The following is a 13,999-nucleotide window of genomic DNA, read 5'->3' on the forward strand; positions in this document are numbered from 1 at the left end:
GGTAGGAATGTTGCAATGATGTTAGACTATTCTTACTGTGACTGTTAAACCAATTATGAGTGTGTTAAGAGTTACATGTTAGTATGCCAATTTCAATGCGATAGTGTAAAAGTCTGTGTACAGATACAATAATGATAATACTCATTACTAAAATTATATAGCAAGTCTTTCACTAACAAAACATCAGTCGATACAAGAACAATCGCAAAATAAAACTCGATAAATTATTTTTTTTTAAAAAGAATAAATGTTGCATGCCTTAATCAATGGAAGTTAACATTGGCTTGATAAGTCATTCCTACATGCCAATTAGAAGGTGCAACATTAGTAGCTATAATTGTTTCATGTGATGTGTAGGAAGTGAGCTTAAAAGAAAGTGCTTGACCACTTAGAGTTGCAAATGCTTGATATGAAGCTCCCCAATTATGACTCATACTTAACCAATTTGTCTTTGTTCCTTTTACCCACATACTAGCCACATCTCCACCTCCACCAACATTCATCACATATACCAATAACCAATAGCCATTTCCTTGGAAACTAAACTTGATTCCACCTTTTCTAATACAAGGTACCCTGCAACCATGAAGCAATAATGCATGTTAGAGGTAGCATATATTTGGTAGAATTGTTGAAACGTACACAGTGGCAAACTCAGAATTTTTAAGTCGTGAATGCTCAACTGTCTTAAATCTTGAAATGCTGCTTTGAAATTGGGCTCTCAGCCAATATCTTTGTATGTTATTTAGCGGCTTCCAATATAAAAATATAATGTTTGGGTAAGACACAATAGGTGCTTGAGCACTCACTAGCTATAGTTGTAGGTTCGCCGTTGTGCACAAACTGACGCGGACGCTATCGTTATTAAAATAATTATAGAGCAAATTAGAGGCATGTAAATTTAGAGTCCATTTCTGCTATGTTTCCCGGATCCTTAGTTTCTTAATTTACCATTATGTAGAATGAGTGTGTTTGAACATAGATATTCACAATGTATGTTCAAAATATAAAGAACTAAATATATGAAAAGCCAAGTGGATTTAAATATTGTGTATATACATATAAATAATTTGATCTATCTATATAGTGTAAGTTTTCGAAAAAAGGATGTCAATTGACTTCCATTGGACAATGGTAACTCTGCCCCTGATAACAAGTATCTGGTAGAATAGTTGAAACGTGCGGTTAATCCGAACACGACCGTACGAAAAAGATAGAGAAGATTAGAGGCAAGTAAATTTAGAGCCCATTTTTGCTATGTTTCGTGGATCCTTAGGTTGTCTTGATTTACTAATCATGTTGAAAGTGTGTGTTTGAAAATAGATTTGGTGAAAACAATATTCAAAATACTTGCATGGCATTGTCAAGAAACGAATTCACGATATCTAGATTCACTATATCCATGTACATTTTTAAAAAAATATCTGTTTATAGCATAGTTCGAAAAGAAAGTAATCAGTTCAGTTGAACTCACAGACCCGTCTTATATCAGTCCATTGCGTCTAGAATATTAAATGTTGTAAAAAAGAAAAGAAATATACCTGCGATATGAAACAGGAACAATGCCAGCTTTCCATTGAGCAATTTTCATAAAAGCAGGTTTAGCCATGTCAAAATGTGTACGAGGTGGATTACACCAACCACCATGATCTGTGTCTTGTGACCAATTTGGTGGGCAGAGATTGGTTGCAGTGACTGTGACAATGGTTGAGTAGCAATCTTTTGATTGTGTACATTTTATTTGGTAACATTGTCCACATGAATATCCATTGCTATATAACACTGAACTCAATGCTGCTGTATCTGTTCCATAACCTGAATTGAATAAATTCCCATATCCACAAGCTCCACCTACAAAAATAATAGGAAATAAATAAATAAAAACATTAGACTTATTAACTAGAAGAAATTTAGTATTTGCAATCCGTCACAGAATTCAGATTGTGACGGATTTTTGATGGATAGATGGTCATCTCAGGAAAAAGTGACGCAAATTCTTCTTTTGACAGATCTTCAATTTCGTCACAAATTCAAGATTGTGACGAATAAGTGAGGCTTGCTCTAGTGGAAGAGCACCTCTAACCTCAAGCTATGTGGAGGGTAAGAGAGAACATAGTTGTTCTTCTTATGACGGGGCAACCTCTGGTTCACAAAGCATCCTATGTTCACGCAAGATCTAAGGGAGGTCGCACCCCAAGGGGGTGTGATGTAGGCAGTTACCCTTTTGCAAGCATCATTGGCTGATTTCATGGTTAGAACCCGTGACCTATAGGTCACACGGAGATAACTTGACAGTTGCTCCAAGTAAAATTAAAATGATAAGAAAAACAAAAGGATTGGGTAGGTTTAGTAAAATGTACAACAATGTTTTTAGTTTTGTGTAACGCACCCATTGTCTCTCTTGCAGTCTCGTCGCCATAAAACGTGGCATGAGCGAGTTTCCAAGGGGTCGCTTTAAAAGCGACGCTAGGGATGGAATAGCCCCCGGCGTTTGCTTGATCGATGGGTGCTATTGTTGCAAAAACAAAGAAGAATGTCAAGCTCCATCTATGGTGGAAAGAGGCCATGGAATTTAGCTCCTTTTGAGAAGGAGGAATGCTACTCTTTAGAAAATTGCAATTGCCTTATTTGATTTTGTAAAGATAGGTCTTAATATATAGTTTTTGTGTCTAAATAATGTTTCAAATGTATAGGCTTCGTGCTATCACGAACATATGTAAAACTTACAAGTCAACTTATGTATTTTTAAATTAGTTATGTTTATACTACCTAATCAAACTAGAAGGTGTCTGTTGAAATATCATGTAAACGTGCAGGCAGGTTAATAAACTTACATGTTACCATTACTATTTTGAATTTTGTAATAATTTGATTACACCTCCCTTTTGACAGATCATTGTAGAAACTTTCAAGATAATGATAATATAAATAATTACAATACTAAGAAAGGAAAAATGACACTGTATAACCGCTTTCAAAATAATAGCCGAAAAAATATTTTTGTACATTATATATATATATATATACACAACAACAACGACCCAAAAAAAAAATCCTACAAGTGGGGTCTGGGGAGGATAGTGTATAACATTCTATATGTTATATAAAAAAAATTATATAAATTTTATACACTTTTCGGCTACAGAATATAAATAGTTTCTGACGAGAGCTAAAAGTGAAATAACTTCATTAAGAAAAGTAGATGGAGTACATGTAAATAGATGAGAAGAATGAAACATAAGGTATCTAATCTTGGTAGGGAGCGTTTTTTCCTTTGATGGGCCAAACGCAATGTGAATTCGAATTGTTGAGCCCCAAAGTGGGTAATAAACACCGAGCGAGATATATTAAAAAAAATATTGTGTAGGTTTTCAAAATCCATAATCTAAGTGCAAATGAATTTTACCCTCCTAGTGAAATTTTTTGAATTTTGCTTCTACCGTCAGTTCTACCTTTAGGAAATTTCTTTTCAAGTTAATGACATGAGATATTAAGTATTATAAGCAACTGAATAGATGTAAAGGACGAAATATAGGCAAAATATTATTTTTAAATTTAAAAAATGGTAATGGAAGCTCAATTTCATGTCGGAAACTAAAGTTGTAGCTTCACCTTCTATGATCAGGTGTTTATACAAATCCAATAAATGCAGGACACGTGTTTTCACAAATATGGTTATCACTATCGTAGTTAATTCATACATATTCTCACCTTAATATATCACTTGATCATGATAAATTAGTATGATTTGGTGTAAACACCCGATGCGAACAAACTTTTTAGTGACAAGCATTGTGTCAAAAAGTATAACACATGAAGCAGTTCAATTTTAGGAACCTTGATATTCTTCATCACCTGTGATTAAAGGTTGTTAATTTTTTTTTTTTATTGATATACTTATACTCACACATTACATAATATATTGGACAAAATACAAGTAGCAAAACATTCACAATTTCAACACTGAAAGTGCTTTCCATTTTTACAAACTTGACTCATGTATGTTATTTGGCTCTTCCAATAGGCAACTTGTTCTAGTGCAATCTATTGTGCAGATCTCCAACTCCAACTCCAAGTTATTAGAAAATGGCAATGGTTTTCCTGTACGAGGAAAGTTCTCACCGGTTATACTTTTCCATAGAAGCGATAAAATATAGATAAACTTGCGAAAAAAACTCTTTTTTCCTAGATCGAAAATGACATGTAATCTATGTTGCTCGGACTCTCTAAAAATGTCTCTAAGTGCGTGTTGGATCCGTCATAAGTACTGTATTTTTAGAGGTTCCGACACGGATGCAACAATATTTTTTAGAGTTCGCGCAACATAGTCTGTAACTCAAGGACAACAGAGGTACGAGGATGTAGAACATGTCATGTTTAAGTAATATAGTGTAAACTGAGGTCTGAGAACATAAAAGATGGTGCTTAAGTGAACTATTATGTGGCGTTTGGGTTGGAGAACAATAGTATTTGAATTCATTTCAAGAAAAATAAAACGAATTAAGAATATTAAAATTTTATCTAGAAAAATTGCATTTTGGAAATCTATATTTTTCTTTCTGAAAGTAAGTGTTAGATCTATTTTAAAATATGAACTGAAAAGAAGTTTTATGTGAAATGAGAAAGGTAATATCATAGATTAGTTTATCTAAATTGTTGGGAAGGATCAAGGGAAACCATTCTTAGGTTTAAGTCCTATTTTTGTACACTAAGCATTAGCAGTTAGAGGCGGACCCAGGACTTTAGCACGACGGGGAGCACCGGTATTCTGTTCAACTAGTGTCCCCTAAAGGTTTTAGTATTTAGGGAGCCAAGCGATTTAAATTAATCATTTTCAAGGTGTAAAATATAAGATTTCTAGCGAAGTTTACGAGATCGGGTGACCCCTCAAGGTTAGACATAGGTATGCTTCTATTAGCAGTCGCCTTGAAAGATAAGTGAGCAATGACAACTAAAACGCCTATAATTTTCCAAGCAGCAATAATAGTGTTACACCCTAGGCAAATTCTATATCTGCAAAACACGGAAAAGATACTGGTAGGAAAGCAAGCTTTAGACATTAGTAACGCGTGTTTAAAGCAGTACGAGCCTAAGACCAAAGCGGACAATAAGCTGTTACAAATAGGTTAAAGAGCATAGGTACCTCGAATCATCCACTAATTCCTTCAGGCAACGTGATCAAACGCGTGTCTGAATCATAGACCAAATCCGTCCCACAACTGCGAAAGATCATGGCGATGATTACACTATGAACAGATCAAGCAGAGAAAGATGAAAAATACCTAAAAACTAAGGCTTATGGACTTACCCTGAGCATTTTATTTTGTTGGTAGAACCACCACTAGATACTGATAATATGGTACCAAAGAAGGAAGTATTTTCTGCTCCACAATTCGGACAAGGGCCCTGAAAATTGTGTGATCAAACACATAGCATATAAGATAATACTACGCGCACAATGTTTCCGAAATCTTACCTTTAAGATCAGAAAATCTTTAACAACGACGTTTGTGATTGTAAACGATAGATACAATATCAAAGGCAAAGCAGCAAACCATGTGAAAATGAAACTGAAAGGCTCTGGAAGCTGCAAAATTGACAAAATTATAGCATTTGACAAAGGTTAATGAATAATCTGATCTTTTGCAATTAACCACTTGATAATCTAGGGATACAAATAAAGAACCAGGCTAGATAACAAGATATGATTACCTCCAAAAGATAAGTGATCTCAAATCCAGTTAAATCGTCAAGGAAAAAGAACCTAGCAAACATTAGCCAAACATATCTATTAGAGGATAATAATGTTGGTTGCTTCATAACCGGGTTGAGAAACTAATGACAATGTACAAAGAAATGAAAACTTATAATGCTGAGAGAGTTAAGTAGTACTCACAATCCAAGAGCAACAACAGCAGCAGGGACATTTAACAAGAACATCTTCAGATAATCAACAGAAAGGTCACTATAAACCTGCAACAAGTAAAGTTCATTTAACCACTTAACCTCATAAACACCTTGCACGAATGTATGATGGCTAAAAAGGGCAGCCCGCTGCACAAAGCATCCTCTTCGAATTTGGAACTGCCGGTGTGTGCTCTAGCAGCTGAGTCACATTGGGTGCTAATGGTGAATTTTGACCCTCATTCGAGGACGAATGATCCTAAGCGGGGAGGATGTAAGGCCCCGAAAAATTTCACCTAAAATCCGGGGTTTCGTGATGCCGAGGTAGACTTATGCGTTGATGATCGGTTCAGACTTTTTGGGTTGAACAGTGCGTTGGGGAGTTGAAAATATTTTTTGGAAGTGCAGGGCGTTTCTGCGGTTCATTCTGCGGTCGCAGAACTGATCAGCAGACCACAGATCTGCCGCAGACTGAAGCTAATGTATTAGACAACCTACTCTAATACAAGCATTAGTGGTTGCTTCTACAGCTCGAACCCATGACCTATAGTCACATGGAGACTCCAAGGATCCTCTTCGAATGTATGATGGCACAAAATAAGTATTTTCACAGATGCAATATAAAAGATGAGTACCTATTAACCAGCTAGTAAATGTCTCATTGAGCAGAAAAGTAGTACAAACCTTTCTACTTCTAAGACTGCACCGAGGACCCTCAACCACAATATCACTGCCATCCCTCTGAAAAATTAAGAGATGTCAATACAGGAAAGACTACATAAGTTCGCGATATTATAAGAAACAAAGAAAGCAACAGAAAGAACAGTAACAACTAACTTGATTTGTTCATATTTGTAAGGGCAATAAGTTGAAGAATAGCAATGACTAACATAGTTCAACTACTTCATAAATTGATAAGCTTAAACTACCAATTAAATGGTGATAGGAAAAGAAAGTACAACACATTCAGTATTATACAGTAAAATCAGTTGCTTTTTTTGAAAAAACTGTCAAAATAACAAATCTTTTTCATTTATTGGATCTTCTCTTATCTTATCAAGAACAATAAATAATACAGTCAAATCTCTCTATAACAGTCTTATTTGTTCCGAATTTTATTGGCTGATATAACGAAGTGGTGTTATAGTTGGCTTTTATAGTGAATGACTGTTATATAGCGATGATGTTATAGAGAGGTCTGACTATATAATGCTAATAACCAAGTACCTTAAGTTTCATCTTCAGCTTGTCATACTCTTTATCGGTCATGATTGGATTCCCAGATACATAAGCCATAGAAGCTTCCAGAAACTTCTGTTCATCAGTGCCTGCATTGTGAGGAATTTGCTATTACTATACCTATTTTAAGTGCCAATGAGACATAAACAGACAGAAATTCTTCCTTACTTAGCATGACGACGCTGCTCCCTTCCCACATTAATTCTTCCTTAAGGTTATCAAATTCTTCATTTGACATGGTCGCCTTTCCTTCATAATAGAATGACTGTGGTACAGAACCAAGAAAGAGTTAGTTAACTTTAGTAGAATGAGAATGAAAACAATCGACGAATTAGTAACTGATTCTGCTTCAGTACTTGCAGTGCTTGAAGAAACTCTTGCTCCATTTCCCCTAAAGATTTCTTTCCTTTCCCGTCAATGCTACAATATTGCAAGATTTTACTGTCTTCAACCTCATTCTCATTGAGCTGACCTGAAAGCAAAAGTGAGTCTTCAAATGATGTGGTATACGCCACCATAAAAAGAAGAAATTGGAGAAGAGGAAAAAACATACAAACATAGAGCAAACATACACAGAGAGAGAGAAGGTATAAGAGTGTTTTTCAGTTCATATGAAAACATCAGTTGTTGATTGTCTCTATATTGGTCTCACTTTATTACTTCTTTCTATCTCTATTCATTTGTTGATTCCTCATTGAGCTTAGGACTGTGTCATGTATAGAACCAACATTTGAGGGTCAATGAAGTTTGTTATTTCATTGAAGCATCAAGAATACAAAGAACCTATGTTTGGGAATAAGGCATTGTAAATTGATCGATAGCAAAAGCACGAGACAGATTATGGAAAGATTGATTGCATCTTCTTTGTCAAGCTTAGGGCGGTTAGTTAGTTATGCCAAGAAAATCACTATTATTTGCAGCAACATCAAGTTGGCCTTGCAATAAATCAATGATACATAATAATTGCTTTCTTTGAGTTATAGAAAAAGAAGCAGCAACTAACAGGCCTACCTATAGCAAGAATATACTTTATCAAATGTCAATCAACAACTATTCCTCAATCTCAATCTACTTGGAGTCCGCTGTATGAATTCTATGTATCCATTCCCTTCATTTCAGGTTCGTTCCGTTCAAACTAGTTGGGTTCTGCTATATGAATTCTCTATATCCATTCCACCTTTTTCAAGCACATTTAATTACCATAGTGATAAATGATTTATCTTTTAAACATATTGGAGTTTCCTATACGTTAACCGGTAAAGGAGAAGTGTTATAGTAGGCCGACTACATGTTAAAAATATTCAAAATAGAGCTTGTGTTCTGTGCACTAACAGTTTAAAGAATATTTACACTATCAGATTACGTTGACCCACAATATGCAACTCTACATATCAAACCTAATATGGTAACATGAAAAATAGAGTAATAATCTACTATAACTAGTCAAATTCCAACGATAGAGTACAAATTCTTGACATCGTCAGCTTACACAACTTAAACCCTTTATAATTTAATCAAACTTTGATCAAAGAAGAAAAAAAAAATAGTTTAAGTTATATACATGGACTAGTATAAAAATATTTACACAATCATGTCACTAATAAAAAATTACATGTGAATCTTTCGATAAGATTAATCCGTAATTTCATAAAGAAGGACATGCAGATGATAACTCATTGATTTACCTGGCTGGTCAGTTGTGGCCTTAGGAGAGAGAACCAATACCCTATGTTTTATAACTAACTTTTTTCCAGCAAAATTAATTAATTTGAGCTTTGAAGAACAGAATGAAGCATCTCCTAAAGAAGCTGAAGATGAAGAAAATATTGATTTTTTTCTGAAAGGGCCATGAAAAAGGCGAGGGCTAGTTATAGTAAATCCAAATTTAGTGGCCATTTGTGGCGGCGACGGCGACGGCAGCAGTGGTGGTGGTGGAGGGAGCGAAGTGGAAGTGAATATTGCATTTGTGAAAAAACTGAAAAATGGAGAATTTGATGAGTTTTGATAAGAGATGAAGATAAGGTTATGTGTATGAATGTGTGGAGAGTATTGAATGTTGAAAAGCTTTTGTCTTGATTTTTTTGAATTCAAGAAAATCGTTTCCCGGTTTTAACTGTTTTTTTGATGTAACAGAATTTGCCAAGTCAGCTTTATGATTTTTGTCTAGAATCTAGGATCCTACATTTGGTTGACACGTGGATGCTTGTTGCTTTCATGTATCTGCCACGTGAGATTGTTCGATCAAGGCTATATATATATTAAAAATTCTACAAAGGTGGTTTGGTTCGCGGACAAGACAAGGTTATCCTGTGATTATAATTCAAGAATTAATAATCTCACATTTATTTAGTGTTATATGCTTCGTTTAATTAGTATGTCTACAAATCTCCAACTTTTCGTTAACATCGTCTCGCGATTCATCAATCAATATTATATCATCACCAAATAACATACGTCATGGCACCTCCTCTTGAATATGATGCGTCAGTGCGTCCATCGCCAATGCAAACAAGAACGAATTGAGTGTAGATCCTTGGTGTAACCTCGTCTTAACCGGAAAATGGTATGAGTCTCTTCCCACTGTCCTCACCCGAATCTTAGCTCCATTGTATATACCCTTAATCACTCTAGTGTATGCTACCAGAACAACTTTAGCCTCCAAACACCTCCAAAGAACCTCCTTAGGTACCTTGTTGGATGGCTTCCGTAGTCGAACGACTCGACATGAAACCAAACTGATTCTTGGATATAAATACAGTCCTTTTTACCCTCACTTCCACCACGCTCTCCCAAACTTTCACAGTGTGGCAGATTAAGAATAAGATATGCAATGCATAATTCGAAACATGTATTTGGTTTAAAGATAGATAAATATCTGTTTCCAACTTTAACCTTGGGTGTTACCAGCAACAAAGGTAATATTTTGATGGCAAGTTGACTTGGATATGATGAATGAATTGTATTTTTCTACCAAAAATTGAAATTTTATGCTGGTTTATTGTATGTTGCACTAATCTATCTATATATAATAGGAGAGGCAAATATATCATAGTATGCCAAGTGACAACATAATAAAAAGTCACTTGATAATTTTAGGACAAAGTTAGTAGGTTAGGTAAAAATTAGTTTCTTTTTGAATTTAATTTTCAAAAAATGAAATTATGCATTATTTATTATTAATAATTAGTTACTCTTTTTGAGTTTGAATTTAAATATAGAAGAAAATTCTAATTTGAATTTGAAATAATTACAAGCAACATAGTGAAAAAAATATAAAAATCAAAACTTTATATTAAAAATAAAATAGAAGAAAAGTCCAATTGCTTATCCCATATAATCTATCTATATATAATAGGAGAAGCAATTAAAGACTCCATAGTAAGCCAAGTCGCAACATAAAAAAAAATAACTTCGCAATTTTAGGACAAAGTTAGTTAGGTTAGATAATAGTTAGTTTTTTTTTGAATTTATATTTTAATAAAATTAAATTATACATTATTTATCATAAAGTCTAATTCGTATTCCATATAATGTAGAAAAAAAAATCTAAAATATTGATACATTTTATACAAAATAATAAAAGAACATATATTATGGATGAAGTAAAAAAATATAAAAATTAAAACTTTATACTGAAAATAAAATAGAAGAAAAGTATAATTTCTTATTCCATATAATATAAAAAAAATCAAAATATTGATACATTTTATACAAAATAATATATATATATATATATACATTTTATACAAAATAATAAAAAATATATTTTTTGGACGAAGTAAGAAATCTATATTATCTATGTTATATTAAAGGAGGTATCTATATATTATATATTATATTATCTATACATAGTAAAAGGAGAGACAAAGACATCATATTAAACCAAGTGGCAGTAAAATAAAAAATTACTTAGCAATTTTAGGACCAAAAAATTATTATTCATAAAAGACAAAAATCTTTTAATGCTTATAGATATAAGTATAATGATATCTTATATATTTCACTCATATTATATTTCTTCTTTTTCCTCAAAATGAAACCAATAAGTATTATTTGGGCAAATTGGGGGCCAAATTAGGGCACAGCTTATCTCCATCAAACTGGACGCTACTCTGCTCCTTCGCTCCAACTTCCAACCCCCAACTCTCTCTCTCTCTCTCTGAATTTTAAAGGTAAATAAATTCCCCTCTCATTTTCAATTTCAAGGCATAAAATAACTTTGAGAAAACCCTAAACCCAAACTTACATAGTAAAAAAGATAATCCTTTTTGGTCATTCCGTTTCTTCTTGTTACAAATGACGCTGTAAGTGAATTATTTTTAGTTAAATAATTTGCATAATGAGTTGTTTTATCATGTGGGTTTGTGGGTTTCTTGAATTTTGTGAGCATTTTATTTACAATGTTGAAGTTGTACATGAATTATTTTTAGTGAAAGAATTTGCTGACTAAATTGTTTTATCATGTGGGTTTTGTGGGGCTTTTCTTTCTTCTTCACAAAGAAAAATGAAGAACGAAATAAATCTGATATTTAAGTGCAGAAAGGTAGAGGGCGGGTTGGCCCAGATAGATTTGGGTTGGCCCAGATAGATTTCTCTATCATGAAAAAAAGAAGATGAAGAAACTGTAGCTTTCAATTTTAGTTGAAGTTTTTTGAAATTATGAGCATTTTATTACAAGGTTGAAGAATTAATGGTACGTACTCGATTATTGTTTGATCACTGTTATGTACAGTGTGATATCTAAGAGTTCATTTTGTGTAGCCAGTAGCTACACTGAAACAGAGGCAGATGTAGTGCATAAGTTACGGGTTCATCCGAACCCAGTAACTCTCGCTCATGTTAAAAGTTTTATTAAATAAGTATGAACTATAGATTTTGAATCCAGTGAAGGGGTTCTGGAAGAATTCCTAACTTGAAACCATAAAGTTCAAATCCTGAATCCGCCTCTGCATTGAAGGCGGGGAGTGAAAAAGGCAACTGAAGAAGAAAAGGGGAGAAAAATGTTCACAAAAGATAGTCTTAACCATTACACATCCAGAATGTATGAAGAGATAGTTTATAGTAGGGAGAAGTTCTTTGGGCATGAGCCGTCAGGTGGAAAACTCAAAATGCTAAATCAAATTAGTTGAATATAAAGAAAATGAATAAAATTGGACTAACCATAAAAAATCTTGAACTTTAATTTAAAAGTGGATAGAATTTGAAGCTTAACATCCAACAGACACGAACAACTCTGTAAGTCATGTGTGCCATACATAATAAGAATTTGATCATTGCCTCACACTAGAGAAGGGTTTGGATTTTGGGGTGGGGATTGACTCTTTGCTATCTTTAAAAATCCTAATATTTTGTTAGAGAAAATGCATAATTAGGATGATATCTTTAGAATGCTGGTCCTTGAATTTTGTTAGATGACCTTTGTCTTGTAAGTTGGTTTCTACTTTTCTCACATATGTAATATAGAGCATCTTGAAGTGGCTGCTAGATATGGACGTTGGAAACTTAGGCGTATCAAAGTTGAATTTATATGTTTTGTTCTTATATGGAACAATATAACGATGTTCTTGTTGTTTGAAGTTTCAAAAATCAATGATGCGAGAACATATGCTCTTATTAAAGCTTCTTCTCGTGCATTTGCCGCTAAAAATGATGTGTTTTAGTTTATAACATCCATAATTGCTTCACGACCAAATAGTTCAAGCATGCACTACAAGAAAGGTCCTTTTAAAGTTGCCCTTTTTGGGGAAAATAACTTGAATTACTTAGGTTTTCTGAAGTGACCTTAGTTTTTCTATCACTATGAACTTTATAGCATTCACATTCTACGGAATGATGCTTGAAGGCTATGTTGCGTACTGTTCATGGTATTGATAAACAAGTGGGCCAGCCAGTCCGTCTGGTAATTGATTCTGTATTCAAGGTAGGCTATTTCGTCCTAGCTTTCCAATTTATCTGTCCTAACAAACCGCTAAACCATGTGCACATGATTTCTCGCCTATCATGACTTTGACTTGCGCTCTAAATTAATTATTTATTTAATAGTTAGCGCTTTAACGACGTTTGAATAGAACTCAACGTTGTGCGCTAAGTTTCAAGGTCAAATAGGGCTTTGAAGATAGGGGTTGGCAGAAGAAGTAAAGGAAACAATTTTTATTACTTCACTATACATATGCTAGTTCCGTTTTCTTCTCCCGATTATCGAGCTTTGATTAACTCAACACTTTAGTCTGCTTTTTCTCTTTGTTCCAGTTATTTCACATTAGATGAGTTTTCTGGACTTTTAGTTTCTAACTTTCTGGAATGTCATGTTGAGACATCAAACTCTATTTGTTTGAAGGTTGGTGATGTGTACTAGTTTTGGATTTGATTCATGATAATTTGTTATTGCATTTAAAAATGATTCCATGTGAGAATTATCTTTTAGTGATCCGAATTTCTAACGGTCTAAGATGTTCTATGCTTTGCTATTTTCTGAAGGATAATCTTCATACAGTATGCTAGAGAAACAAGCCTGATCATTGCAATCTCTTTGTTTGTTCCTTTCATGCTACATTTGTTCTATGCTCTACAAACAAATATATACAGACAGAGTGTGGAGAGCATCTCCACCTCCAACCTTAAGGTTGTGGGTTCGAGTCATCAATGGAGCAAATTACCATATATTGAAAAAAATAACTATGAACAGGCTGAGTGGCCGAGCCTATAATTATTTACTGTACTCCCGATTTACTATTCTATTTTTGATAAGGGACTGTACTCGAGATTTATTTTCTAAAGGTTTTCTTTCTAATTTTACCTTCAGATGTTTTTTTCTGTCTACTTTGAGTTCTTGTAATTCTAAACTAATTCTGTTGTC

General features: G+C 33.9%; 2 protein-coding genes across 3 annotated transcripts; both read right to left on the minus strand.

Annotated features, from left to right (window-relative positions):
* Window positions 1-129: 129 nt before the first annotated feature.
* Window positions 130-2,929, minus strand: LOC104107136 (expansin-A7-like). The gene is made up of 3 exons (XM_009615867.4): window positions 2,390-2,929; window positions 1,542-1,851; window positions 130-576 (listed from the first exon to the last, which is right to left on the minus strand). The coding sequence occupies exons 1-3, from the start codon at window positions 2,565-2,567 to the stop codon at window positions 264-266; spliced, it is 801 nt and encodes a 266-aa protein (XP_009614162.1). The 5' UTR covers window positions 2,568-2,929; the 3' UTR covers window positions 130-263.
* On the minus strand, window positions 1,828-9,177 carry LOC104107137 (PGR5-like protein 1B, chloroplastic). 2 transcript variants are annotated; one of them, XM_009615869.4, is made up of 11 exons: window positions 8,829-9,177; window positions 7,500-7,615; window positions 7,312-7,408; window positions 7,132-7,232; window positions 6,589-6,645; window positions 5,897-5,973; window positions 5,713-5,764; window positions 5,477-5,587; window positions 5,309-5,406; window positions 5,144-5,219; window positions 1,828-1,851 (listed from the first exon to the last, which is right to left on the minus strand). In XM_009615869.4, the coding sequence occupies exons 1-10, from the start codon at window positions 9,037-9,039 to the stop codon at window positions 5,150-5,152; spliced, it is 990 nt and encodes a 329-aa protein (XP_009614164.1). In that variant the 5' UTR covers window positions 9,040-9,177; the 3' UTR covers window positions 1,828-1,851; window positions 5,144-5,149. The 2 variants fall into 2 exon arrangements, with proteins under 2 accessions (XP_009614164.1, XP_009614163.1); XM_009615868.4 differs by lacking the exon at window positions 1,828-1,851 and adding an exon at window positions 3,859-4,101.
* Between the last annotated feature and the right edge of the window lie 4,822 nt (window positions 9,178-13,999).

Source organism: Nicotiana tomentosiformis, chromosome 12 (genome assembly GCF_000390325.3).
Source record: "Nicotiana tomentosiformis chromosome 12, ASM39032v3, whole genome shotgun sequence".
Lineage (NCBI taxonomy): Eukaryota > Viridiplantae > Streptophyta > Magnoliopsida > Solanales > Solanaceae > Nicotiana > Nicotiana tomentosiformis.